The sequence below is a fragment of the Trachinotus anak genome, unplaced genomic scaffold, assembly GCF_046630095.1.
Source record: "Trachinotus anak isolate AG129_WGS33_773 ecotype Australia unplaced genomic scaffold, CSIRO_AGI_Tana_v1 ptg000011l, whole genome shotgun sequence".
NCBI classification, from domain to species: Eukaryota; Metazoa; Chordata; class Actinopteri; order Carangiformes; family Carangidae; genus Trachinotus; species Trachinotus anak.
This window is the reverse complement of record NW_027273862.1, coordinates 29694559-29720734: the sequence shown is the minus strand read 5'-3', so window position 1 is coordinate 29720734 and position 26176 is coordinate 29694559. Positions and strand designations below refer to the sequence as shown.

Genomic DNA, 26176 nt, shown 5'->3' with positions numbered 1-26176 from the left:
TTAGAATGTAAAGGTTCCTTTTTTTTCAAGTGTTTTATCTGAATATATTGATCTCCATCAGCAGATATATCTGTGGTTTTAAGAACCAAAAACCATCTCAGTGTAGTTTTACATCTCCTCTCTCAGGCTTCTCTCTGGAGCTCTAGTAACAACAGCTCAGTCAGCCAATCAGAAGAGAGGATCTGAGCCTCTCTTCTGATTGGCTGACTGTTTTTCAAGTTATCAAATAAAACATTTATAATAATAATATAATATAATAAGAAAAAATATAGCAGATTTCAAGTAAACACTAAGAGAAACCAAATCCTGCAAGGTTGGATGGTGGGCCCAGGTGGGCGGGCTTGGGGGTGGCTGAGGGCGGTGACTGTTTTGTTGTGACATCACAAAGTTCCAGAAGTCCTGAGAATGTATATATATAGAACCTAGACCTGGACATGGAAATCTCACTTTATACAATATCACACCTTTAAAAGAAATACAAAGGAGGAGAGGTGAGCTTATGTTTAAATGTTAGGTCCAGTAAGATGAAGAAGTTAATTTATAGATAATAAGTGACAAAAAAATAATTTGGGGAAAAATACACTGTTTAATTGTACACAATGTGCAAGGTATTAGATAAGACAGCTCTGTATCCAGACACGAGCCTACCTGGTCATATGAGTGAGTAACTGAATTCTTCTTGGCTCCCAGGGAATATTGACACAGAATTAAGCAAATTACTGTAAAAATCCACAGTTTGTTAATCCTGAAGACAGTTGAAAGAGGCAGATTTTTTAAATTGGGAAATGAAAGGAAGGACGTGAAGAAGAAATTTTCAGTGCAGTTTTCATTTGGTTCTTAATTGGCCATAATCTTCTGTGTAACCCTCACATTTGTCACTACTGCAGCTGTGCACAGTGGAACCACACCCAGATAGCAAGATACATCTGGCCTATACTTGGGCCACATGCTTGTGTTTCTTCTGGCCCAGTGTACGCCCCGGTTCCACGGCCAAAGACCGGCCCATATACAGCATGATGGTGACATCTGGACCCATTCCGGCCCGCACACAGAAAATCTTCCAGCTTTCAGACAGCAGTGGATTATAACAGCTGGAATTTACCCAGATGTGGAAGTATAAGGGCCAGAGTCGGGCCATGGAACCAGAAGTTTCATTTTGCTGTCTGGGCAGCTGTAATGGATCTGGGACCAGTTTCACTAAACCAGTTTGTAAGTTTGTTTGTAGGCAGATCGCATATAGTCATGGCGTGTCGTTGTGTGTGTGTCCTGGAGGGAGTGCATCCTCATCAGGTACAGTGTTTGATAGGATTAATAAAACATGTCAAAATGAACAACAGGAAATGATCTCAGTTGTAAATTGGGCCTCAGAGTCACATCAGAGACGATGACTGAATAGAAATCACAGTAGAAGATAATTCAAATCTGAATATGTTTATGAATTATTTCTGAATGAACCAAACAGGAAGTGAAGCCTGAATGAAGCCATTGCTGCTACAATAAACTTAAAACGGAAAAGGGAAGGGGACAAAAAAAGACATGGTGGTTGGTGTGGATGTTTATCCTGTCCTGTAGTAGCCATTAAACAGTGGTGATGCGGTTACCATGGCAGCGCGTTGGCCCTAGTATATAATCCCTTTACAGTCCCACCAGATGACCTGCAGCATTCAGCTGCTGAACAGATTCGCAGTGAAGAGATGCCAGATTTCCCTGACAGGTGAACTCTCCATCTCCATGTGTCCGTCACATGTGAAGGAGGAGGATTTATACATTATGTGAGTGGATTATGGATTTCCATGTACATGGGCAGTGATTGACTCTCCTGATTCTGAGCCCCTCTTGAAGCCTCCTCTCTTGTCTCCTTGAAAACGCATTTTCTTAAGTGGAGTATCCCATCATGAAGATGGTGGATGTCGACTGATTTTCAGATCATGCGTTCAAGGGCAGGAACCAAGGCTGCACAAATGGAAAGAGGACATTGACCATCACAATATGTTGTTGCTAACTGTTGTGTATTAACATTGCGGGCGGATTTGTTTTCTGCCGTGTATTTAAAGGTTCTGAAAACAGTCGTCACTGCCACTAGATGTCATTCTAGACCAGAAGCATCTGTGACCAAAACAAAGGCTTCGTCAGACACACCTCCAGCCTCTGTTCGGCCACAACCCCCCTCCCCTCCCGTCACGTTCTCAGGCAGCTTGGTGTTACAGAGCACAGTGAAAGCCAGTAAACACACAAGACGCACAACTGAATAAAGTTAACCTGTCTACACAACAGCCAGCAAAAAACCTTCCAGACACAACCATCAGCCCATGCTAGCATTGCTGCGATATGCTCCACAGCAGTGCTGGCAGTTAGCTAGCAATAGCAACATTTGCCAAAGACAGTCATTATGTTGGAAACAGCAAGTTAGCTGACGTTATCATGCTACTGTAGCCTCACTAATGAAAACAGACATGAACATTATGTAGCATCAACTTACTGACACATGGAGGAGGAGAAAACCAGCTCTGAGTCCAGCTGGAGCCTTTAGCAGCTCGTAGGGTTCTCCACCTCAGGACAGACCGACCAGGACTGGATCCACGGGCGGACTGGGAAAGAGATTCAGCCTTGGACTGATCCACTGACACTGATGGAGCCAGTAGTAAAAACTTAGAAAACTTTAGTCTTCATGTCTTTAGGAACACAGGGAGGATACACAGTTTAACAGGACAGACTCACATGCACTCACATGCACGCGCTGTCTAACTGGCTAAAACAAAGAACAGAGAAACTCACTTACAACACACACAGAGGGGGTGTGGCTTTGTTCTCTACTCAGGTTCTAGGAGGTGTGTGTGTGTGTGTGTGTGTGTGTGTGTGTGTGTGTGTGTGTGTGTGTGTGTGTGTGTGTGTGTGTGTGTGTGTGTGTGTGTGTTTGTCTTTATGTCCGCAGGAGTGCACACATACCCTGTTTCCCTTCTACTCTACATTAGCAGAACATATCCATTTGCATGCATGATTTAGGGCTTGGCTAAGCATCAATCTTTCATTGCCTCTCACAGCTCGGCACGAGGACGCACGCATGCATTTTGTGCACTCGTCCGCAGCCACTCAGATCATTTGCCTAAATATGTTTAAGTGGGTGCTTGTCGCAGTTCCCATCAGTAACCGCCGTGCTTCAGCAGTCTGTATCGATACCGCTCATTGATGTGGAGTAAGTGAGAGGAGGGGAGTCTTCTGCTGTGGTGTGTGACGCAGGGAGAGACGACTTTGTTATGGATGTCGTGAAAAGTGAGGAGGTGATTCCTGTGATACAGAAACATTTCTCTCCTCTCACAGACAGAGCACAGCGGGTCTCTTTGCTCTTTGTCCTCTTGGTCAGTAAAGCGCGTCCCGTATCCAGAGCCCTGCCCCACGGCCACAGCAGGTGGTCGGTCATCATAACTGGGTGCTGTCCTGTGGGATCATCTCATTGCTGTTGATGAAGCCAAAGGCTGAGTTCATCACAGGACACTGTGGCTAATTTTCTCTGCCTTCCTGGTTCACGTTACACAGTATGTTTGTGTTTCTCTCTGTGTTCAGGGTGTTACTGATGATTTCAGAATGAGTCTTTAGTGTTGTGGTGCGTCTGTCTTCACTCGTCTGTGTCACAGCACAGGCTGTTCTCTAGTTTCATTTAAACTGACATCTTTTATTCACGTCTTAAACCACCTCCGAGTGCTGATGACAAAGGTAGTTTTGTTGTTATGAAGCAAGAGAACAGGTAATAAAACCTTCTGAGAATAAGAAAGAAAAAGAGAAATAAAGCTCTGAACAGATGAGACGACAGCTCGTATTTCCTCCTAGAAGTCAGTAAACAAACAGCTGAAGGTGGTATTTCTCTTTGGTAGAACATTTTAGTGTTTCAGTATCTACTCCTCCACTGGAGGTCCTGCTCAGACAACCTCCAACATTACCTGTCTGGGGACCCGCGGCCATGCTTTTCTCACTGTGCCTTCAGTCATTTCAAAAAGGTACATTATCCTCTTGAAAAGGTCAAAACAACTTGAAATAATCTTTCCTCTGTTTCATTTTCTTTGTCTGTAGATGTGAGTTGAAACTTTTTAGACTCTCACCAAAATAATAAAGCAGTGGGCCGCTGCTGTGATCGACTGCAGCCTGGCTGATGGTGTTGATATTTTGAATTAAAAGTATATCAACTCACATAAACATGTATAATTAATCCTAATTTCAGAGTTACAATATCAGCTGTTAGCTTCAGCATCGGCTATTAACTTCAGTATGAGCTATTAGCTACAATATCATCTATTAGCTACAGTATCCTCTGTTAGCTCCAGTATCAAAATGAGGAATGAAGAGTGGTTGTTGCTGTTTTTGTGCCTTATGTAAAGTATTTATGTAGTAAGCGTATTGCAGCCATGCATAAAAAGTTAACATCCTGCCTCTCTGACTTCTGTGTGTGTGTGCGTGCGTGTGTGCAAGACTAAGTGTGTTAGTGTGTGTATGTGTGTATGTGCAATGGAGGTAGATGGAGTAAAGCACTTACTCTCTTATATAACACATAACTTTGGCCAAGAGAGGGATGTGTGACCAGTGTAACATGCAAATGCATCTGCCTCCCGGTGCCCCCAGGTGTGTGTGTGTGTGTGTGTGTGTGTGTGTGTGTGTGTGTGTGTGTGTGTGCGCGCTTGTCCTTCTGTCAGATCTCTGCTTCTCTGCATCTCTCTGAGGACAGCAACACAGCACACAACTGTCAGTTGTGCAGTGAACTAGCACAGGCAGTCCTCACCATTTCTTTCTCCAAAAGCTCTTAAAGAAGGGGGGGGGCTCTCATCGCCATGAAGCAGACAGCTCACCTCACTGACTCTATCTCTAAAAAAAAAGTCCCATATCCCAGCCACTATGTGCAATCTTCAATTCCTGGAATAAAAGGTGTCTGTGTTTATGTTGAGGTCCGGCTTCGTTTCCTGCTGATTATATGGCAGAATATAGTTTTCAACAGTGTATCAGACATTTTTATTTTTGTGTATAAAAATGGAACCTAAAATACTGTAAAAATCAAAGTGTAATGTGTAAAAGGTTTCTGCAGCACTTTCTGTGCACATCTGCTTTAAGAGCATTCAAAGCTGGAGCCGGTGAGGAGCTAACATCTCTATTCTGAAAAGATCTATCACTGTTCAAATGTAACCAACAGCACTTTATTCTGGTGACTGAGGTTGAAAGGTACCTGTGCTCTGTTCAGAAGCAGAACTTTGCCACAAATACACCAAAATATATGTTTGTTACACGTCATCGTGTCTGTTTCCACTCATCGTCAGCCATCCTGAAGGAAGAAAACCTTAACATGCAGTTAAATATAGCAGAGAATAGCTGCTGTTTGAGACCAGGGACACAGACACGCTGTCAGACGTCTGGTTTCCCACTCAGGGTTTGTTGCTGTGTGACCTCATTTTTTAGATTTGGATTCCTGCATGTGTGGACGCCATCATCGTATAATTCAATAAAACACATATGCATCTCTAAACACAGACTACCTTGGGTTAGTGCCAGTGTGAGGTCATGACTCTGTGGTCTTGAGAGCATTAGAGGCATTATTAACCTTGACCCAGTTATGCTTGACTGGGTGGCCAGTGTGGCGGGTGGCAGCGGGGCTGACCAGAGGGTTAGAAGGCCACATGAGGCAGGTTGTTGGCTTATTAAAGAAATACTGAGCTGCTTTTAAATAACTGCACTTAATTCATTTATTACAAATTGTGTCTTAAAGAATGCAGCCGGCCATATTCTATCGTTTTGTTGCGAACATGATGTGTTTGTTTGATCCTGCTGCTGTAAATACTCACTGGAGCACCGAATGTGTATTAATCCACAGCTGAAAATAGTCCCCAGCAAATGCACTATTTACTCCTGTTTGAGTTGTGTTTGCTTTAAAAAAAAAAGGGGAAAAAAAACACAGTGCCCAGCTGTTACAGGAAATTATTTAGCCTCAGGAACCACACACCACACACACACTTATACTCACACAGGCAGAACATTTATACACAGTGAACATAGCAGAGCAGAGAGCAACTCATACAACACAACACATAAGGAGGTAGAGAAGAAGGACAGTTCTGTTTGACGTCACTTCAGGTAGAATATTGATCAGATATCATTGATCAATTGGATCATTGAAGAGTATGGAACGATGGGACGTCAAAAAGCATCATGTGATCAGTGGAGAGGGATTGTTCAGAGATTGGTGACGGCTTTATCAATTAGAATTTTTACATTTGCATGTAGTCATTTTCCAGGAAGGCCTGTTGGTGTGAGAGCTGCTGAACGTGGCCCCACCTTCTTTTCTTATAAAGGTTCACAGTTTTATTAAAAGAAAAAAAAGTGTTTGTTAGAGAGACTGAAGCAGTGAGAAATATTACATTGCATTATTACAAAAACTTCTCCCATCAGACTAATTTAAAAAATAATAAACAAGTATAATGATATATGAGCTTTAAGGGTCCCATATTTTACATGTTTCCTTTTTCTCTGTGGACTGAGGCTTTTATACTTTCACAGTATTAATATAGAACCTGGACCTGCTTTATAATCAAAAAACACATGGAGAGCTATCTTTATATAATACAGGACCTTTAAATAGACTGAGCCGATCACCAGCTATTGTCAGGCTCTTTAAGCACTTTGTGCTTAAGTTGTGATATTAAAGCTACCCTACTCAATATTTTTGCATCAGCAATGGATGAAATGATGTGTGTAATGTGAAAGTGATCAATATAGTGACAAACCCACAGCTGGGCAGAGTGTTTTAGGGTCATTCAGCTCTTTGGTTTGGTTTTGGTTTTGTGATCCAGACTGTTTGATTCACTCACTCAAACGTAGTTAACACTGGACTTAATTCACAGATGAACACTAAAGTTGCTCTGTGTCTTCTGGATGCGATTGCTCACATATCAGTTTTACCTGTGATCATATGTTACTATGATGTTTACAGCTTGTTGTGTTGCCTGCAGGAGGCCAAAACATTTACGTTTAATCTGACATATTGGACAAATATAACGTCTCAATATCAATAGACATTATCTATCTACTGCCTTAATGTGAATATATTAGGAGAAGACGTGACAAGATTGCGTAATTTCTTTGCTGCTTCCCACATGAGATGGCATTTGTGTTTTCTCACATTTTTAAAGGTCCCATATTCAACACTTGTCTGGTGTTTTATTTGAAATGTTGTTGTCCAAGTGAAGCAAGTGCTTTAATAAAAATATAGCAGATTTCAAGTAAACATTCAGAGAAACCAAATTCTGCAAGGTTGGTGGGTCCAGGTGGGCGGGGCTGTTTCTTGTGACATCACAAAGTTCCAGAAGTCCTGACGGCTGGTTTTAAGGCTCAGTTTCTGAATACAGGCTGTGTGCATTTCTCTGTGGACTGAGGCTTTGATACTTTCACAGTATTAATATAGAACCTAGACCTGCTTTATAATCACAAACACATGGACATCTACCTTTAGACTGGGTGGAGCTTTAATGAACGAATGAGTCCCATGGTTCTCATGTGTCCTGTTGGGTTTTTGTCAGATTGACTTTTGTCTGACATGACATGACAAGTAATGTGTCGACACCTCATCAAGCTAATGTTTGTATAATACTGGGTATTGATTTTTGTCATGGGAACCTCAGAAGAGCAGTGGGAGAGTGTGTGGAAAGACTGAAGAAAGCCCCCACCCCACCCACCCCCACACCTCCCCAATCATTATCAGCTCCCCTCAGCTATTTACTCACTACCCATTTTAACACTTTACCACTAATCAATACCTCTCAGTGAAAATCAGGGATCTCTCTCACATGCAGCTGTGTGCTCAACCCGACACACTGAAATCACATGATGCTCAATCTTTAAAAATAACACACAGAGTGGAGTCTTCGTTTCCTATAAATAATTTATTTATAGGTAGAGCGCACAAAGAGCAGCGTGCCTGAGCCCACGGTGCTCGGGGAGCTACTTTTCTTTTTTATTTTTAAAACAAACACAACGTAGCCCGCTGTCAAAACACGGCATGAGGCCGAAACCTTTTAAGATGGGAGACGGAGGGAAAACGTGGCGTGAAACCTGGCAAAGCTGCCCATTGACAAAAAAACGCTCGGAATCACATCAAGTCCCCGTTTAATGCTGAATGGTATGATCCACTGTCCCCCCTCCCCCCTCCCCTCCGCCTCCCAAACACTGATAACATTCTCAGCACCACTCCCACCTCCAGCAGTATCACGCAGCAACTGTCGCTTAGCAACCAGGAACATGTTGTGCCTTACTGTGTGTACACAGTGATAATGCAGCTTTTATAGAGTAAAGCCGAGCGGAGACACTCGGGAGACAGAGGAGTCAGAAGTGTAGTTTTCTGGAGAGTGGAGGACATCAGGTCAGAGGGAAGGGACGAGGCCGGGCGGGCGGGGGGTCCTAGTTTATTATTCCACCTCCGAGAGTCGAGAGCTCTGAGGCAGCTCACCCATGTTTTTCTGAACTTTTTTAATGGAGCTGTAAAAGCTCAATTATAAAACATTTACCATTGTGTAACGTTGTCTTTCAGCTTGAATATCAGCTTCCCAAAAAAGACATATTTTGTTTTTGAGGTATTTTGTTTTGCTTTGGCCTAACCAATCAGTATCAAGTGATGCACCTTAGCCTGTCTGTCTTGTCTGCACAGCTGCTCATCCAGGTTCCCGTGGCCGTCGCTGTTCTTAATCCCACCAACAAATGTCCCCATTAGTCAGCGACCACAACACCCGAGCTCTTTGGAGATGTGAGTGGCTGGAACCAGGCTGCAGCTGCACCTGTACAGGAAGGTGGTATGGGGAGGAGGAGCTACTGAAGTCAGACATCAATGAGAATCTGCTACCTGTAGGTTTCCTATGCCAGTAAAAGTTAGTGAGGCGCAGTAACGGTCTGCGGCCCGAGGGCTGGTGCGTCAGGCCCGGTGGGCGTGACGCAGACGTGGGTTTGTGGCTGTGGCCGCTTTGTCAGCGATCTGGATCTGTGCCAGTGGGGCAGAGCGGTAGTTAATGCCATCAACTATCCATTAGTGTCCTCCTCTGTGCAGCACGGGAGGCTTATCTGTTTGTGCCGACAGCGGCTCTTGTCTCGTGACCTCGACACTTCCACAGTGCGAGTCTGTCCCTGCACTTGTAAATCTGTGCGTGCTGTCAGTGTGTGTGTGTGTGTGTTTCCAGGAAACTTCACACTGTATGGGCGGAGCTGATGTGCTGGTTTGAAGCAGGATGTGTGTGTGTGTGTGTGTACAGTGTGTGTGTGTGTGTGTGTGTGTACAGTGTGTGTACACACTCTTACATGCGCTCTCGTCGTCAGTTTGATATTCAGATACATGATTCATCAGAGTCAGGACTGTTCTAACTAGGTCTCTGAGTCATCACAATAAAACTCTGGTCTCTCTCTCTCTCTCTCTTTCCCTCTCCCCTCTCCCTCCATCCCCCATCCCCCCACCCCCCACCCCACCTTCCTATTTCAGTCCTTCACTTTAGTCTTCTTTATGTTTTCCTGCGTCTCTCTGTCTCTCTTTCTTTTTTTTTACACATACACACTCTCACAGTCTCTGTCTGTATATTTCTGTATTTAATGAGCCTGCTTTGATGTACTCCAGCTTCCTACAAGGGGAGAACACACACACACACACACACACACACACACACACACACACACACACACACACACATCTCAGAGCTCTCACCCAGCCCCCAGTCTTAGATGCAGATCAGCTTCATGTTTCAAATGCTGATGAATGCTGCTGCTTTTATGTGTGGGTGAAAGTATGCAGGCCTATACAGGTACATACGTGTGTGTGTGTGTGTGTGTGTGTGTGTGTGTGTGTGCGCACGTTTCAGTGCATTTCATCACATATTTGCTGCACAAAAGAAGAAAACATTTTCATTATTTTTTTTTCAGTGTTCAGCTGTTGTTGTGCATCTTTTGTTCAGCTGATGTGTTTTTTTGGCGACTGGCAGGTCAACAAACGGCCAAACTTGGCTGAAAGATGAGCGTTTTGAACGTTTAGGGGGTGAGACGAGAAACGATTCACTGATCTGATCCTCTGGATTGGTGCTACTGACCTCGAGATGACTGATCTGTATTTTGTGTCATCATGGATAAATCTCAGCCTGAGGAAGAATCACAATTATAGCAATTATTGGATTAAAAAAAAAGTTTTATGTATGACATCAAGTAGGCAGTGGCCAGTAAATGATTTTTGTTTTTGTTTTTTTGTTTTTGTGCTGTATATATTTTATAATTTCATGTCACATGTACATGAAAATTTTTTATAATTTTCTTTTAGAAAGTAGTTTGAACTACTTTAGTTAACCAAACTATATTTCTCACGAGCGTAGCTTTGCTGTAGTTCAACTACAGTTTCAGTTGAAAGGCCTAAGTGTTGCTTTACCTGCTTTCTTGGACGCGTCACCACGTGTGTGTCTTCATCTGTTTCCTACGGACTCACAGGAAAAGTGGCAGCATTAGTAACTTGTTGAAATGCATAAAAACCTAGTTTGTGTATACATCAAAGAGATTTCTGTGAAGTATGACTGTCAGATGTATTGGTTTGGTTGATACTGAAGTTGAAGCGATATCGGATCTCAGAACAGCTTTCTGTCCCCTAAAGGACCTGATGCCTGTTGCGTTCGTCATGTAATTTACTGCCCTCTTGTTGCAACAGCAGGTATTGTCTGTGGAAGTTAATTTGACCACCAGCCATTGTATCTATAGTTTCTGTAGTTGTCCTGGGTGTGGGCGTGTTGAGGATAATCCTTCGTACTTTCGCATCAGAAAATAACTTCTACAGTCTTTTTCTTGCTAGACGTTAGCTAAGCCTTTTAACTCTGTCCTGCTTTTTAGTTTTCATATTACTGTCTTTTTCTTTCGTTAATCATGGGGCTGGCTTCTCTGTGCAGGATCTGCAGTAAGTCTGAGGCAGGAAAATGCAGGATTCTGCTTTGTCACTGGAGTCTGTAATTGTCATTTAATGGTAAATATCATGATTAACCATAGAAGCGATTCTTTGAGGGTATTTGTCCTCTCTACTGCACATTTGATATGGTTAGTGCCTGTTTAAAGGAATAATCCTAAAACTTGTTCAGCCAGGAAGGAGTGCAGAAAGGTGAAGATGTCCAGGCAATGAATTTTAAGAGCACTACAAGTGAGAGAGTATGTTTCAGGCTGGTCCATTCTTCACGTTGGTGCCTTAACCACACAGGGGTCAGATTAGAAAGAGCTCATGGCTGATTCATGGCAAACACTCATATTATCTGTCATTTGGGGGACATGTTGGTTTTCTACCAGCAAACAGATCCTGCTCAAGCTGGTTTCGTGTGTGTGTGTGTGTGTCAATCAGAAGAGAGGCTCAGATCCTCTCTTCTGATTGGTTCACTGACCTGTTGTTACTAGAGCTCCAGAGAGAAGCCTGAGAGAGGAGATGTAAAACTACACTGAGATGGTTTTTGGTTCTTAAACCACAGATATATCTTCTGATGGCACACTTCAGATAAAAGACAGAAAAAGTTAAAGATATGGGACCTTTAAGTTAAATTCAGACATAAATGAAGAGCTGGTGTAAGGATGTAAAACATAGGCTGTTTCTGCAAATCAACTAAGATTGTAAACACTTGATGTGCGGTTACAGCACGGTTCAGATTATAACTGATTAATCAGATCAGCGGCTGAGGCAGGAGCGTTGGCATCAGACGAGATTGGATTGAGTGATCAGATGAACTCAGGGCTGCCCATGTTCAGATAAATGGGTCGGATGATGCTTGATGTTGTGGAACTATTGTAATGATTATGGTAATGATAATGGCTTTTGAATAGGCACTTATGCTTGATGTGACAGAAGGCTGCCTTTCACATGCAACTGTACTGAAGGCCAGTTTTTTCCCTCCTGAAGTGTATGTGTGTGTGTGTCAGTTGTGTTTTATTGATTAACCTGTTAATGTTCAGCCATAAAGCTGCTGCTTCGGTGCTGTTTTTTATTTCTGCACTTGTTGCTTCATAGCTGTTTTGACACTTTATGGCCTCCGGGCTTCATCTGTCTTTTCCCATTTTTTTTCTCGTCGAGGCAGCAAGACCAACAATACACCGTTCACTCACTCAATCAATCAATAACACACACACACACGTAAGCCATATCAGTGTTTGATAGCTGCCTTCACACGAGAGTCAATGACTGTGGAAACGGATCAATATCACTAATCGTCTGCATGTAACTGATAGCCGTGGTATTGATTTGCCACTCGATGCCGTCGTCTGACCGGTTAGTTACACACACAGCCTCATTAGGGTGAATTATTTCTTACTTTTTCATTTCAGCTTTATATCATTTACCTTGAAATAGATGAACAAAGATACATTCAAAAGCAAAAGTTTATATTTTCATTGATCAAATGTTCACAAAGTTGCAGAAGTCCTGACGGCTGGTTTTAAGGCTCAGTTTCTGAATACAGGCTGTGTGCATTTCTCTGTGGACTGAGGCTTTGATACTTTCACAGTGTTAATATAGAACCTAGACCTGCTTTATAATCACAAACACATGGACATCCACCTTTGTACGATACAAAAAGTTGTGTAATGAAGCACAACTTTCTAAATGTTCAGTATCAAATGAAAAGCTTATTTTTATGCATCGGTTTTGCAGCCGTCATAAAAGAAAATGAACTGATTGCTCTAAAAATAAAAGAGGGGGGGGGGGTGAGATATGAAGTCATCTCACAAAGATGAACGCACTCCAGAATCAGTCCAACATCAAATCCAAACAGGCTTTGTTACATGGTTTTGGCAGGAGAAAATACTCATGTGGTGTGTGTGTGTGTGTGTGTGTGTGTGTGTGTGTGTGTGTGTGTGTGTGTGTGTGTGTGTGTGTGTGTGTGTGTATCCATCCTTCTAGTGTAGTTACATAAGAGAGTGGAAAGACAGAGCAGATTACGTAAGGCTACCCCTATATGTGAACTAGTGTACTGGTCTGTATGTGTGTGTGTGTGCTGAAGTGCACCAGGACCTTAGTGCTCGGTGTGTGTGTGTGTGTGTGTGTGTGTGTGTGTGTGTGTGTGTGTGTGTGTGTGTGTGTGTGTGTGTGTGTGTGTGATGGAGCACAACAGAGGGAACACAAGGTCACGCTGAAACAGCTGTTGGAGCATTTCTTTCTAATTACCAAAATGTCCGCCCTCGTGACGCGGCGTGTGTTCGATTAAAGCCAAGAGAGCGAAAACCAAAAACCACCTCTCACCTCGCCGCTGTCGCTCCGTCTCTCCCTCACATCTTCCCTCATCCACCACTTTCTCTTTCTCTTTCTCTTCTCTTCTTCATCAGTCCTCTCTGTCGCTCCAGGCCAGTCTCTCTCTCTCTCTCTCTCTCATCCCCTCATCTGACCCCCTCCTCCACTATTTGTCTGAGAGAGAGAGAGAGAGAGAGAGAGAGAGAGAGAGAGGAGGGGTGGAGTGGACCAGATAGGAGATGAGAGGAGCGGTCCAGCAGGGCCCATATTAAATTAGACCAGCGGTAATGAGATTAAAAACCATCCATGTGGGCACGCATGTGTGTGTGTGTGTGTGTGTGTGTGTGTGTGTGTGTGTATGTGTGTGTTTATTTGCACAGCCAAAAAAATCTGATATGAGTGTGGGGGTGTGCAGCGTTTGGGGCAGTGGGTGCATTCAGATGTTTATATATAAATATATATATATGAGCTGTATGCTGCCTGCTGGTATCTGCAATCTCTACATACAGACACACACACACACACACACACACAGACATACACACACACACAGACACACTCTCATGTCACCTTCAATCACAACTGGATTGTTGCTGATATTTCAGCAGCAGGATGGAGGACAGAGGAGGAAGTGCTGACGCCACCATCATCATATTTACGTTTTGTCAGTTTTAAAATGGAATTTTTTCAGCCTTTTTCCTGGAAGTCTTCTTAATACTGTGAGCAATTATCAAAAAAAAAAATCCAACTGTCCAATCATAACTTGTCATACTCCTGCTCACATCACGGTCGTGCTGCAGCTGATGACTATTCTCATCATCATTTCCTGATAAGGTGATGTCTCACCTCACAAGTCAGAGCAAAGGTAATTTTCTCACAATTAAAACATCTTAAAATGACTGGTGTGATGTAAAGTGTTGAGTTGTGTACTCAGGTGTGTACACAGCACTTTTCAAACTTGGAGAAACTTCACACACAGACACACACACATACACACACACACACACACACACACACACTGATTGAGCAATTATGACAAAATGTCACACAAAATGTTCAATATTCATAAATATGATTCTGGATAAACAGGGATGTGAGTATTATGGATTAAAGACATTACCACCTACTATAAGAGGCTGTGCTCAGAAATGTTCTTTCTAACTTTTGTAGGAAAAATGGACACTACTGTTATTTCAGCTTTGTAAAAGTTTATTTTTTTATTTTTTATTATATATTTATGTAGTCTCTCTTTTTTTTTTCTTTTCATCTACTTTTGTTGTCATATTGTCGTATTGAATTTACTTGTATGTGTAGGTATTTGTTTAATGAATCGACTCCGTCCATAAACGTAATAATATTATAGGGATGGGGCTCAGTTGGAGCAGGATAAAGGGGAGGAGTTATGATGTCTTACATTTGATACATTTTTGTATGACCTTAAAATACAAATAAAAAGACCTTGAACAAAAAAAAAAACCAAAACACAACATTACAAACTACAACAACTGGCCACTTTCTTCATACAGACACTAATAATATATGTCAGAATAAACCACAGACTGAGAAAATTCTGCTGTTGTGTGTTTGTGGCAGGTCAACCAGGAGAACGTGGTGAAGGTGGGCCACAGACAGGTGGTCAACATGATCCGCCAGGGGGGCAATCGGCTCCTGATCAAGGTCGTAACCGTGAGTCGGAATCTGGACCCGGAGGACACGGCACGTAAAAAAGGTACAGCAGCCTGCTGACGTCGCCTCTTGCAGCGCTACAACAAACAGGAATCCGTGAACGCAGAGACACGTCCCCCCGTCTGAAACAGGGGGGCAGAGGTCGCTGACTGAAAAGTGTGCAGAGTGAAATGCTGTGAAAATTAACCACAGTTTGTAATAAATCCCATGATACACACAGTCCAACATGTGAAGACCATGAGCAGATGTATTCATATCTCTACAGTCAATAACAGGTAAAAAGGTTGATTTGCAGGAGTGGGTGCGGAGCAGTAAATCACAGTGTCATCAGCATAGAAATGAAAAAGCGGAGTTTGGAATGTTCTGTCCAAGGTTATTTATGTATATAGTAGAGCTGTCAAAATTAACGCGTTAATCATTGCGATTAATTTCAATTCATTCACTTCCTGCGTGGGCGCCGCTGACCTATGCCACGGAAGTCACGAGACTCATCCCTGCAGCTGAAGATGGAGACGAGCGGAAATTTTAGGCAGAAAATTTCAATTTAAAAAGCTGCTTGACGGAATTATTTTGAAAACAAAAGTTATATGCGTGATTTGCAAAGTCGAATTTAGTTTTCACAGGAGCTATTTGTCATTGCAGTATCACCTTAATGCAAAACATCAGATGAAAACTTTGTTATTTTTTGTTTCTATGGACACTTTCTCAGGTACAACATAGATCATATGTTTGTTGTTAACCCCCATATGTACTTGCAATAAATCAGAGGTTGAACCCTCTGTCTGAGCCGCCTGGGTTCTACTTGTGAGATCATTTCCAAACCACCCAACTGCTCGCTTAAAAAAACCAAGACGATCACTTAGGACAAGTGATCAACCGTATCTAAAAAAATTAAGAAAGACAGCACGTCAGTAACGGATTCGACATGAACACATACAGAACAGAGTGTTTCTCCTTCATTTTTGACCACAGTCAAACTGTCACTCCCTCTTACGTTATTTAATTTAAGAAGACAAACAAAAACGAGACCATGAATTTAAAAAAGTAAAAAATGTAATTCAAGGACAGATTCTGTGAAGAAATGCGATGCCATTTCATCCTTGAATACAAAATAAAATGGCATGCATTTATTTTAGAGGCATCACTCTGACTCTCTGTGTCCCCCCCCCAGCTCCTCCACCGCCAAAGAGAGCCCCCACCACGGCCCTGTCCATGCGCTCCAAGTCGATGACCTCTGAGCTGGAGGAACTCGGTGAGCGCAGCCTGGTTTGAGGTTTTTAACTCATGTTGGCAGCAGGAACTCGGTGTCTAACAGCGCCTCTCTCTCTGTTTTTTTTTTGGGGTTTTTTTTGTGTTCCTCTTTCTGATTCTCATTGATTGGTTTAATCTCTCAACAGTGGATAAAGGTAAGCAGTCAGTGCTGCAGAACCTTTTTTTGCCATCCATCTACCCCCCCCACCCACCCAGTTTAAGTTCCATCCTTCGATCATTTTGCTTCTAGTTTTGACTCGTAAAGAAAAGAAGGAAGCTGCTTCTCCTCCCTCCTCATCTCCTGTCCTCCTTTGCCATTCTGCATGAAGGACACATGCTTTTAAAGACCCCCCCCCACCCGCACACATGAGCTGCTGCTGTGGCTGCAAGGAGCAAATAAGTGAAAACTGTGACTTTAGCATCATCTTGTTGTCTTGATATCTGTGTGTGTGTGGTGAACACCACTTCAGAGGACCCTCCCTGCTTTGCATTAAGAGTACTGTAGCTGAGACCCTCTGACAGACAGGCGGGACAGTCAGCAACTCCGAGACACATGCTGAACAGGAAGGAAGGAAGGAAGGAAAAAAGGAAGGAAGGAAGTGATACAGACTTGAGAGAGCAGGGAATGCTGTACCAGTGTTTTCCCTAGCAGAGGTGATAAGCTACCTATTTCCTGACACATGTGACATCATCAGGTGACAACATAAACAGCCACACTTATTGAATGCATCACTTTTATTTTGGTAAATAGCTTTGCTGCTAATCTCCCCTGAAGGTTAATGTTTGATTTCATAAAAGTGCATTAATTTTTTTGTTTTGTTTGTTTTGTTTTTTTTTATGCTGAACTCGTAATCCTTGTGATTTCAGTCCTGGTTGATTTGGCAACACCCACGGTTACCACGGTAACTGCAAGTGCACTTCAACATTACAGCCAACAGTCCTTCAGCAGCAACTTTGTCAGAAACAAAAAACAGCCAAGTAACCGGCACATCTGTTTACAGTGCAGCCAAACAAACTGGACCAACTACCACTGTGACCTGGTTTCCACACAGCAGCCAGGACACAGTGGAGTGGGTTGGTTAGTCAGTCAGGAGGTTTACAGCCTGTTGCCTGCAGCTCTTCATCTAACAGCTCGCTGTGGCTGCTCCTGATGCTTCATCCTTCCCCCTTGCAAAAATGAAAAATGCTGAAAACGACTTGTTTCAAAGATGTCTTTCAAACAACTGTTTCACACTTGGTGCTAACCACAGCGTCAAACAGTCGCACTGCACTTCCGTTTAAATGCATGACAGCAACAGCAGGACGTCCCCTGCATTAACATTGACTTAATTCAGCTCTGACACAGTGTGAGCAGTAAACAGTGAGGCTGATATGAATGATATCAATATGCACCAGATTATATGCATGTATTATTTTCCTGTGAATCCTTTGTGTGTATGGAGGCAGTCGAAATCTAGCCTGGGACACCACCACCACCAATAAAAACTACTTTATAGACTGATAATTATTGAATTGAATAGCATCCTACACATGGTTTCATTATCTATATCTATATAATGGTGACCCCCCCCCCCTTCTAAAAAACACTGTGAGAAACAAATACTTTTGAAACAAACAGTCAATCGATTTTGACTTGTTAAAATAATTTATAGCAATTTTAATAATGATTAAGCATTAAAGTCATTAATGAAACCGAAATTGACCAGTTCCAGTTTTCAGAATCAAATCCAGAAAACGTACGCTACAAATACAACACAACACAACCAATCACACAAACGCACTGCAAATGCTCATGCAGTACATGTCTTACAATACATCCATGCTAGTGCGTTTGTGCGTTTGGCTGTGTTGTGAATTTTTGCAGCACATGTGTGGTCAAACAGATGGTGTTTTGTCTATTTGCACGTGTGTTGAGCTCTCAGGGCCACCGTACTTTCACTCTATTTTGTCTTTTTATAGCTCAAGTGCTTTATCAGAATCATATTACTGTATAAACATGTGGATCAGTCAGGAGTAACTGCGGCACTGTGTCAAAGGTGTGCAGAGAGTGAGAGGAGAGATGAAAGGTGAATGAATAAATGAGTGACAGGGGAGAGAATCGACTGCAGAAAATAGCTCTGCTCAGCGTGTTTTTTTTTTTTAGAGCTGCTTATTTGACACATTTGCATTTCATTCTTTACACATTCAGAGGAGTAACGGTGTTTAGTTGACTGCGTGCTTTAGTGTACTCGTATCTAAATGTAAGTGATGGGATGCACAAACCTGTCGACAAATTTTAAATGAAAATATTAAAGTTAGGACATTTTTGTTCATCTTGGGAAAATGACTGAGTCTGTTTTCTTATGCTCTGAAGACTCAGAAATCTTTTTTCTGTTGCCCCCCCCCCCCCCCCCCCCCCCAGCCACTCTAAGGAAAAAGAAAGGTGGTAAGTTACTGTAGGCATGTTTTAAGTCTGATCCAGTATCTCCAATGATTGATTTATGTCACATACCCCCCACCCCCCCCCCACCCCTTACTGTGATTAACTAACACTGCTGTAATTTGTTGATGTAATATTTCTTTAAAAAGAAAATTTGATTTGTCTGACGAGCTCCTTCGACTTTCAGGCAAACCAAATGGTGTTTCAGGGTGTATTTGCATGATTTACAATATGTTTTTTAATTACAGCTGTTTTTTGACCTTCCGTCGTGTCCTACATGTTGTCGGTGCATGGTTTAATGTTGTAGTGGTAACGAACAGAGAAGTGTTTAAGCTCATCTGTCCCTTGTTCACAATCACAGATTCTTGTTTCTTCTTCTTGAAGTGGTTGAGAGATTTCCCTGCCCAGACGCTGACTAGTCCCCTGTTATTTACTTTTGATCAAAGGAGTAGTTCACCTCCTCCTCAACGTTTCATGTAGACAAGACCCAGAGTCTTCATTTGCACCAGTAACAGCAGCGAACCCGCAGTGTTTAGTTTCAGGCTTAAAATGCAGAGAAATGTAGCAGCAGCTGCTTAATGAGGTTTTACAAAGCACTTTACTCAAGTGTGTGTGTGTGTATGTGTGTGTGTGTGTGTGTGTGTGTGACTGTGTGTTTGTGCATATGTGAGTAAAACATAAAAACACTGTTGCTGTAAGTCAATGTTTGTTCATTTTACTTGACCTAAACAGATTTGCTGTCATGTTTCTTTTCTTCCTGTGTGCCTTCGTTTTTTTTTGTTTTTTTTTCCTTCTGTGTCATTGCAGGCTTTTGTGTGTGTGTGTGTGTGTGTGTGTGTGTGTGTGTGTGTGTGTGTGTGAGGAGGGGGAGGTTTATTCCAGGAAATGTTTCACTCACAGATAGGTTTCCAGGGCAACTGTGTTGCAGGTTGTCTGCTCCACTCCAATTGGGAGACAGATCGCAGAGAGAGGAAATTAACTTCTGGAGGAAATGCGTCTTTCTGTTTCGTGTGTGTGTGTGTGTGTGTGTGTGTGTGTGTTGTAGCTCTAATCATAGTTAAGGTCATTGATGCTCCTTTCCTCCCCTGTCCTCCCCCTCCCACCTCTCCCCCTCCCCACTCCTCTCCTCTGTGTGTAGATGCGCAGAAGAAGAGGATTGTTTTCCAAGTCACTCTAAGTAATCACTGCCCTAATGCATGGAAGCTTTCTACATCCTAGATAGAGCCAGGGAGGTGATACAGTAAGAGGCTAGATCAGGGCTAGCATGTAGCTTCTCTAAGCAAAACCCTTTAGGTGGACTCTAAACGATGGCATCATCACACACCAGAGGGAAGTTCAGTTCTGCCAAATTTGCCGTTGACACCTTTCCCAAAAAAAAGAGACTGAGAAAGATAACGGCAAACTTGACGGACTTCACATCCATTACTCATTTTACATTTAATGAGGGGAACGACCCTAAGAGTTGGATGATGCTGCTGAGTCGGCTGTTTGGAAAGAGCTTGCACGGCTTCCAAGGCTGGACGCACCCGACACATCCATCACAGTCCTCCCGTCCGCCCCCCCACCACGAAATGTGTTTCAGTGTTTTCTGTTTCAGTTTCATTGCAATTCAGCGTGGAAACACAGGGAAGGGTCACAGTGAATGATTAGCTTGCGTTTGGCCCATGAGAACCTTACTAAGGCTTTGCAAGTTCAGACCCAACCCCCCCACCCCTACCCTCCCCCCTTCACCTACCTGTCGCTTTTGTCGCTCACCAATTATGGGTCGCTTTGTCTTGCAGACAAAGTTGAAGAGATGACACATGCCCAGAAGGCCTCACCTGTCGATATGAAGATCGCCACGATCAAACCACGCCCATCCAGTCGCTGCTTGGTCACGCCTACTGATATGAATGTAAGTGAACAGACCTGAGCTCACTCAGCTCTAGTTTGGGTGTTAAATTGTGTTAATTTTAGATGTTAAATGAGTGTTTTTGGCTGTGACGTGACACGTGCCACCTCCACAAAAAAGACCGGAACAATGCAATTCTTTGAATTTGTACACTGAAACTAAATTGTCTTAAAGGTTCTGTAAACGACATCACTACCACTAGCAGCAAGGTGTCATGGCGCCAAGTGAAAGCGACCACTAAACACACAACAAGAAGCACAAGTTACCCTGTCTAACATGAGAGCCAACAAAAAACAATCGAACTCAGACCATTAGCCGTGCTAGCATTACCGTGATATGCTCTACAGCAATACTGACTCTTAGCCAGCTAGCGATAGCAACATTTGCCAAACACATTCATAATATCAGTAACAGCAAGCTAGCTAACATTATCATTGCTACTGTAGCTATCGTTAATGAAAACAGACATGAACATTATGTAGCATCAACTTACTGACACATGGAGGAGGAGAAAACCAGCTCTGAGTCCAGCTGGAGCCTTTAGCAGCTCGTAGGGTTCTCCACCTCAGGACAGACCGACCAGGACTGGATCCATGGTCGGACTGGGAAAGAAATTCAGCCTTGGACTGATGGACTGGGACCAGCTGCACAAATGACACTGATGGAGCTGGTAAAAACTTCAAAAACTTTATGGATGTTTGACATTCCACTGGCTGACCAGGATTTAAGTCCCCATAGCCAGTCCACCTGTGTTCTGGTCTTATGCCTTCCTTTCTCAAAAGCCTTTTTAAATGAAAAAGTGGTTTCTCCAGTGAAGGAAATTCTGGAAGGTAACTATCACCTAAACACTGCGTACTGCACTGGGCCTGTGTGCTTATGTGTGGGCAGTACCAATGGTTTAACAGGAGGGGCTCACATGCACTAACATGCACGTGCTACCAGACTGGCGACCAAAACAAATACCAGAGAAACTCAGATCACAACACACACAGAGGGGGTGTGGCTTCATTCTCTGCTCAGGACGCCATCACTCCGCTATATTTTTACATAGAAGTTGTTTGCTGCTTTATTATTGTGTAAAATGTTGTTTACGGAACCTTTAATGAAAAGTGTGTATTTCTGGGTATTTCATTGACAACCCTCTGGTTTGCAGTCCTTGTATCACGACCGCCAGGGAGTAGCAGTGGTGCCACCCACTGTGCCAGGGGCCTTCCTGGGGATACCTGAGAAGGGCACTATGAAAAAGCAAAAGTCAATAGGTATGATGTACATACAGTCATTGTGTGTGTGTGGACGTGCAAGTGTCAGCTCAGGTTCTGAACTGCATGTCCAGTACCTTGTGCTTTTAGCTTGTCGTAATATTCTATTAATGCTCAGGGGATTTGCTCCAGCAATATTGAAGCTAATTATAGATAAATTGATCCAGTCAGCAAAGCGTGCTTTCAGGCGATAATATTGGAGGTCATTAAGCATATGCTGAAACCTCATTCTCAGCGCTGAGGGACGTCATGCAGGCTAACGTTACTCTAAGCTCTTTTGATTTGCACTGCTGTCATTATTGTAATAAAAAATGAATGGCATTTTTTCACGATAAGTGCAATGACAGCACTTTTAGCATGTTGTGGTTTGATGACCAAAATGTGACACATGGGAACTAAATAGTCTTGCTCACTGAATAGGTGCACCCAGGGCAATTACTCCCCCAACTTTCACAACTGAAAAACTTTGTGACTGTACAAATGAATGGGAGGATGTTTCTGAATTAAACTTTCCTGGTTAGGTAGAGCCAGATGAATAGCCATCTACTCTCCTCGAGATACATGACATTGGTTGATTCATTTACCTGACACCTTTGAATGTCCACAGCTCCCATAACTATTCTATGGCTAGTTCTGAATATATTTAAATTAACATGTACAGACATAAAATGTTTATTCTTGTCCATGTTTCTGTTGAAGTAATTGGCCAAATTAACTCACCAGGAAATTCCACACTTCTTTGTATAGCTGGCTACTTTTTTCATCACAAATTTCAGGAACCCCCCGCTATGATTAATAAAGGTTAAGAAAGAGCTCACATCTATAAATGAGGGATTTCCTGTAGAGAAAAGGAGGCCATGCTTGATATAAAAAAGGGGATGTCTCCCCCAGATCCTCACATAATTTTTCTTTCTGCTCCATTTCTCCAAGGAACATCGGAGGATGAGAAACAGGGATTCCTCACACCTCCCCTTCTCAAGTTCTCCCGCAGCCTCTCTATGCCCGACACCTCAGAGGACATCCCTCCTCCCCCAGCCATTTCACCCCCTTCGCCACCTGCCTACAACTCAGCTGCTGGCCCTACACCCAAAAGCTATGGCACCACACGACCAAGCTTCACCCAGAACTCACCTAATGCAGTGACGACCATCAGCCGAACCACAGACGTTGGTACGTTAAGGCGTGGCTATTTCCGCCAGAGCTCAGAACAGTTTGAGAGCACACGTACTCGAGGGCGCACGCCAGTCCCTGAGAACCCTTACTCCGAGGTGGGCAATAAGACACTGTATGTGCCAGCGAAACCAGCTCGAAGGAAGGGCATGCTAGTGAAGCAGCCCAATGTTGAGGACAGTCCTGAGAAAACATGTCACATGCCAGCAAGCCCCTCAGGCCCGGTTTCCATGCCTACTACGCCTGTAGAACGAACGTGTTCCTCCATCCCCATTCCCACAATCATTGTTAAGGAGCCCTCCACCAGCAGCAGTGGCAAGAGCAGCCAGGGTAGCAGTATGGAGATTGAGCCTACCACCCCTGAACACCCACCTCTCACGCCCACTGTTGGTGGAAGCGGAGGTCTGCGTCCTGAAGACCCGCTTTCTCTAAGCAACCCCTTTGCGGCAGCTATTGCCGGGGCAGTACGGGACAGAGAGAAGAGGCTAGAGGCAAAAAAGAACTCAATTGCCTTCCAGTCAATAGACATTGGGGATGAGGACTTGAGCGGTCCCACACCAACCCCTCGCCTTCGCCAGTCAAAGTCCATCGATGAAGGCATGTTCAGTAGCGATGAGCGGCTTAAAAGGATATTGGCTCCCCCTTCTGCAGCACAACTTGGGCCCCCAGTTGGGGGAGGTAGTGGCAATATGACAGATTTTAATACTCCTGAGCCCACGGTGGTGCGGGAGCCTCTAAACACTAGAACAGGCCAGTGTCCCAACTTGGACAGTCCCATTAGTCTCCCATCCACTCCTCCTAAGAGCCACTACAGGGCCAATGGGACCTACCTCCATCCTGTCACCGGCAAGCCCTTGGATCCTAATTCTCCACTAGCTCTGGCCCTGGCAGCACGTGACCGGGCTATGAAGGAGCAACAAAACCATCCTCAGAATCAGCCACCAAATCCTCCTCAGGTTCAGCAAACCCCCAAGCACGAAGCCCAGTCCCTTCCAATTCAGTCAAGCCACAAACCAGACCTCAATCAACCTCTGTTTATTGACACCAAACTACGCTCTGGGATCGAGACGAGCTTTGCTGCAATCTCCACAGCAACCATGGGGCGGCCTGGTCGAGGCGGTCTGCGGAGGCAGATGACAGAGCAGAAGTATGAGTCTGATGGGGCACGGGAAGAGAGGCAACATCAGGCAGTTGAGGAGAGGAAAAGTGCACCAGCGGATGTGTCAGACACGTCACAGCCCAAGTCAGCTGGGCTCTTGATGGTCCACACCACAGATGCAAGCAACAAGGTGAACAACCAAGACTTGGAGGGGCACGACAGCAACAGGCCATCTGAGCTGAAGGACCCCAACCAACCCGAACCACTCAACGCTACAACACTGGCCCCTAATCCCCAGCCAGCCTCATTACGGAGGAGGAGCATTCCTTTAGGTGAATCCATGGATGAACCAGTAAAGCTGCCCTTCCGCATCCCCCCTCCACCTCTGGCCTCAGTTGACATTGATGAAGAATTTGACTTCTCAGAGCCCCTCCCCCCACCACTGGAGTTTGCCAACAGTATTGACATTCCTGATGACCAGGCTAGTGCCATTGCAGAGATGCTTCGGGAACAGAGACGGAACGGGGGACCTCCTCTACCCCCATACCACGCTCACGCCCCTCCACCTGTCACTGACCAACACAAACGAGTGGCAAACAGCATGCCCCCCTCATATCCTCCACCTCCACCTGACCCAGAGTCGGGGGTGGGTGACTCGGGCATTGAAGAGGTAGACAGCCGCAGTAGCGGGGATCCACAACACATGGAGACCACCAGCACCGTTTCCAGCATCTCCACCCTGTCGTCAGAGGGAGGCTTCTGCGACAGCGCTCTGGAGAGCCTCTATGCCACCGCAGATGGACATGCCTTCCTCGTGGATCGGCCCCCTGTGCCACCCAAACCCAAGGGCAAGTCCATCATCAACAGAACCTCACTTTATCATGACGCTCTCATTGAAGAGCCCCCAGAGTCCTATGGGTCACCGCCTCAGGCCCCTCCCCCTCCCCCTTCTGAACCTCCAAGGACTCCTACTCAAAGGACATCCAAGCTGTGGGGCGATCAGCCCCCTGAGCTGTGCAGCCCCCCATCCACACCAGACACCAAGAACACCGTTATCACCGAGCTGAGCTCCATTCTGCAGCAAATGAATCGCGACAGGCCGCCCAAGCCGGGAGAAAGCCTTGACTCCCCTACTGGAACCAGGGGGGTCTTTGGAACAAGGTACGTGATAAGTCAGTCTTTATTGAGTAAGGGTTACCAAATTACTTTTTTCTTATTTTTATAATTTTGATTTTGATGTGTATAATGCTTCATGTTTTCCATGACCTACATAAGCACCATCTATTTCAGTCCCAGATCTTTCCTCATCTTTTATTCTGTCATCCATCGCTCAATGGATAGGTTGGACAACCCTTACAGCACAGTGATTTTATGCTGATGTCACTTGCATTGTGACATAGCATGGATACATCTATTGTATCATGCAGAACTTGACTAGTTATTGATGAGATATTTCTAATATATATATATATATATTTTATTCACTTGGTTGAGTTGTATGAGTTTATTAGAAACGTCAGAAAAGCCAGGGGTGCTGTTTTTCACCCACACTCACTCCTTGAAGAGCTGATCCACTGCTTGCTCATCACTTTGTATTGTATACTTTGTATACTGTGTATAATTGTGATTTTGTGTAGACAGATTTTATTCTCTGGTGGTCAGTCTTGTCGATTGTTGATTGTAGCGTCTGATTACAGCTCACCTGCTTGTTCTGAGTTGTGTGTGAAGTCTATATGAAGCTGATGTGGAAGGTGAGCACAGGTTTTAATATAGTTCTTTGTGCAGCCATGATGATGACAAACCCAGCAACCTCACTGTGACGGAGAGATGCCGGGAAGCTGTTGTGCAACCTGCTGTTGTTCGTCAAGAATTTGTTCTAGCGTTTAAGTTCTTTTAACAGCACAAATTCTGTTCTGTTTATCAAGTGCCAGCAGCTCGTAATGACGAGAATTCCTAGTCACTATATTTGGCAGCAGTTTATGAGGTTTTTGCTATTGCTATATAGCCAACATTAGCATTAAAAGCTGTTTACTTATCAGTCTAGAAGAAACTTTACAAGTTCAGCATTAAACTTCATTCCCTTACTCACCAAGAGCTGCCTCCAGTGGTGGAAGACAACACCAGTGTTAACTGTTTTGCTTCTATTTCTATCACTTCTTGT

General features: G+C 43.9%; 1 protein-coding gene across 5 annotated transcripts in view; it reads left to right on the top strand.

The window, feature by feature from the left end:
- The window catches only part of LOC139628273 (SH3 and multiple ankyrin repeat domains protein 2-like), a 187738-nt gene that overhangs the window by 149504 nt on the left and 12058 nt on the right, over positions 1-26176 (top strand). For all 5 annotated transcript variants that reach the window (XM_071489787.1, XM_071489789.1, XM_071489786.1 and 2 more), the window contains 5 exons: positions 14834-14969; positions 16098-16178; positions 20378-20490; positions 21641-21746; positions 22677-25176. In XM_071489787.1, coding sequence (XP_071345888.1) covers positions 14834-14969; positions 16098-16178; positions 20378-20490; positions 21641-21746; positions 22677-25176 — 2936 coding nt within the window. The remainder of the gene's footprint in view (positions 1-14833; positions 14970-16097; positions 16179-20377; positions 20491-21640; positions 21747-22676; positions 25177-26176) is intronic.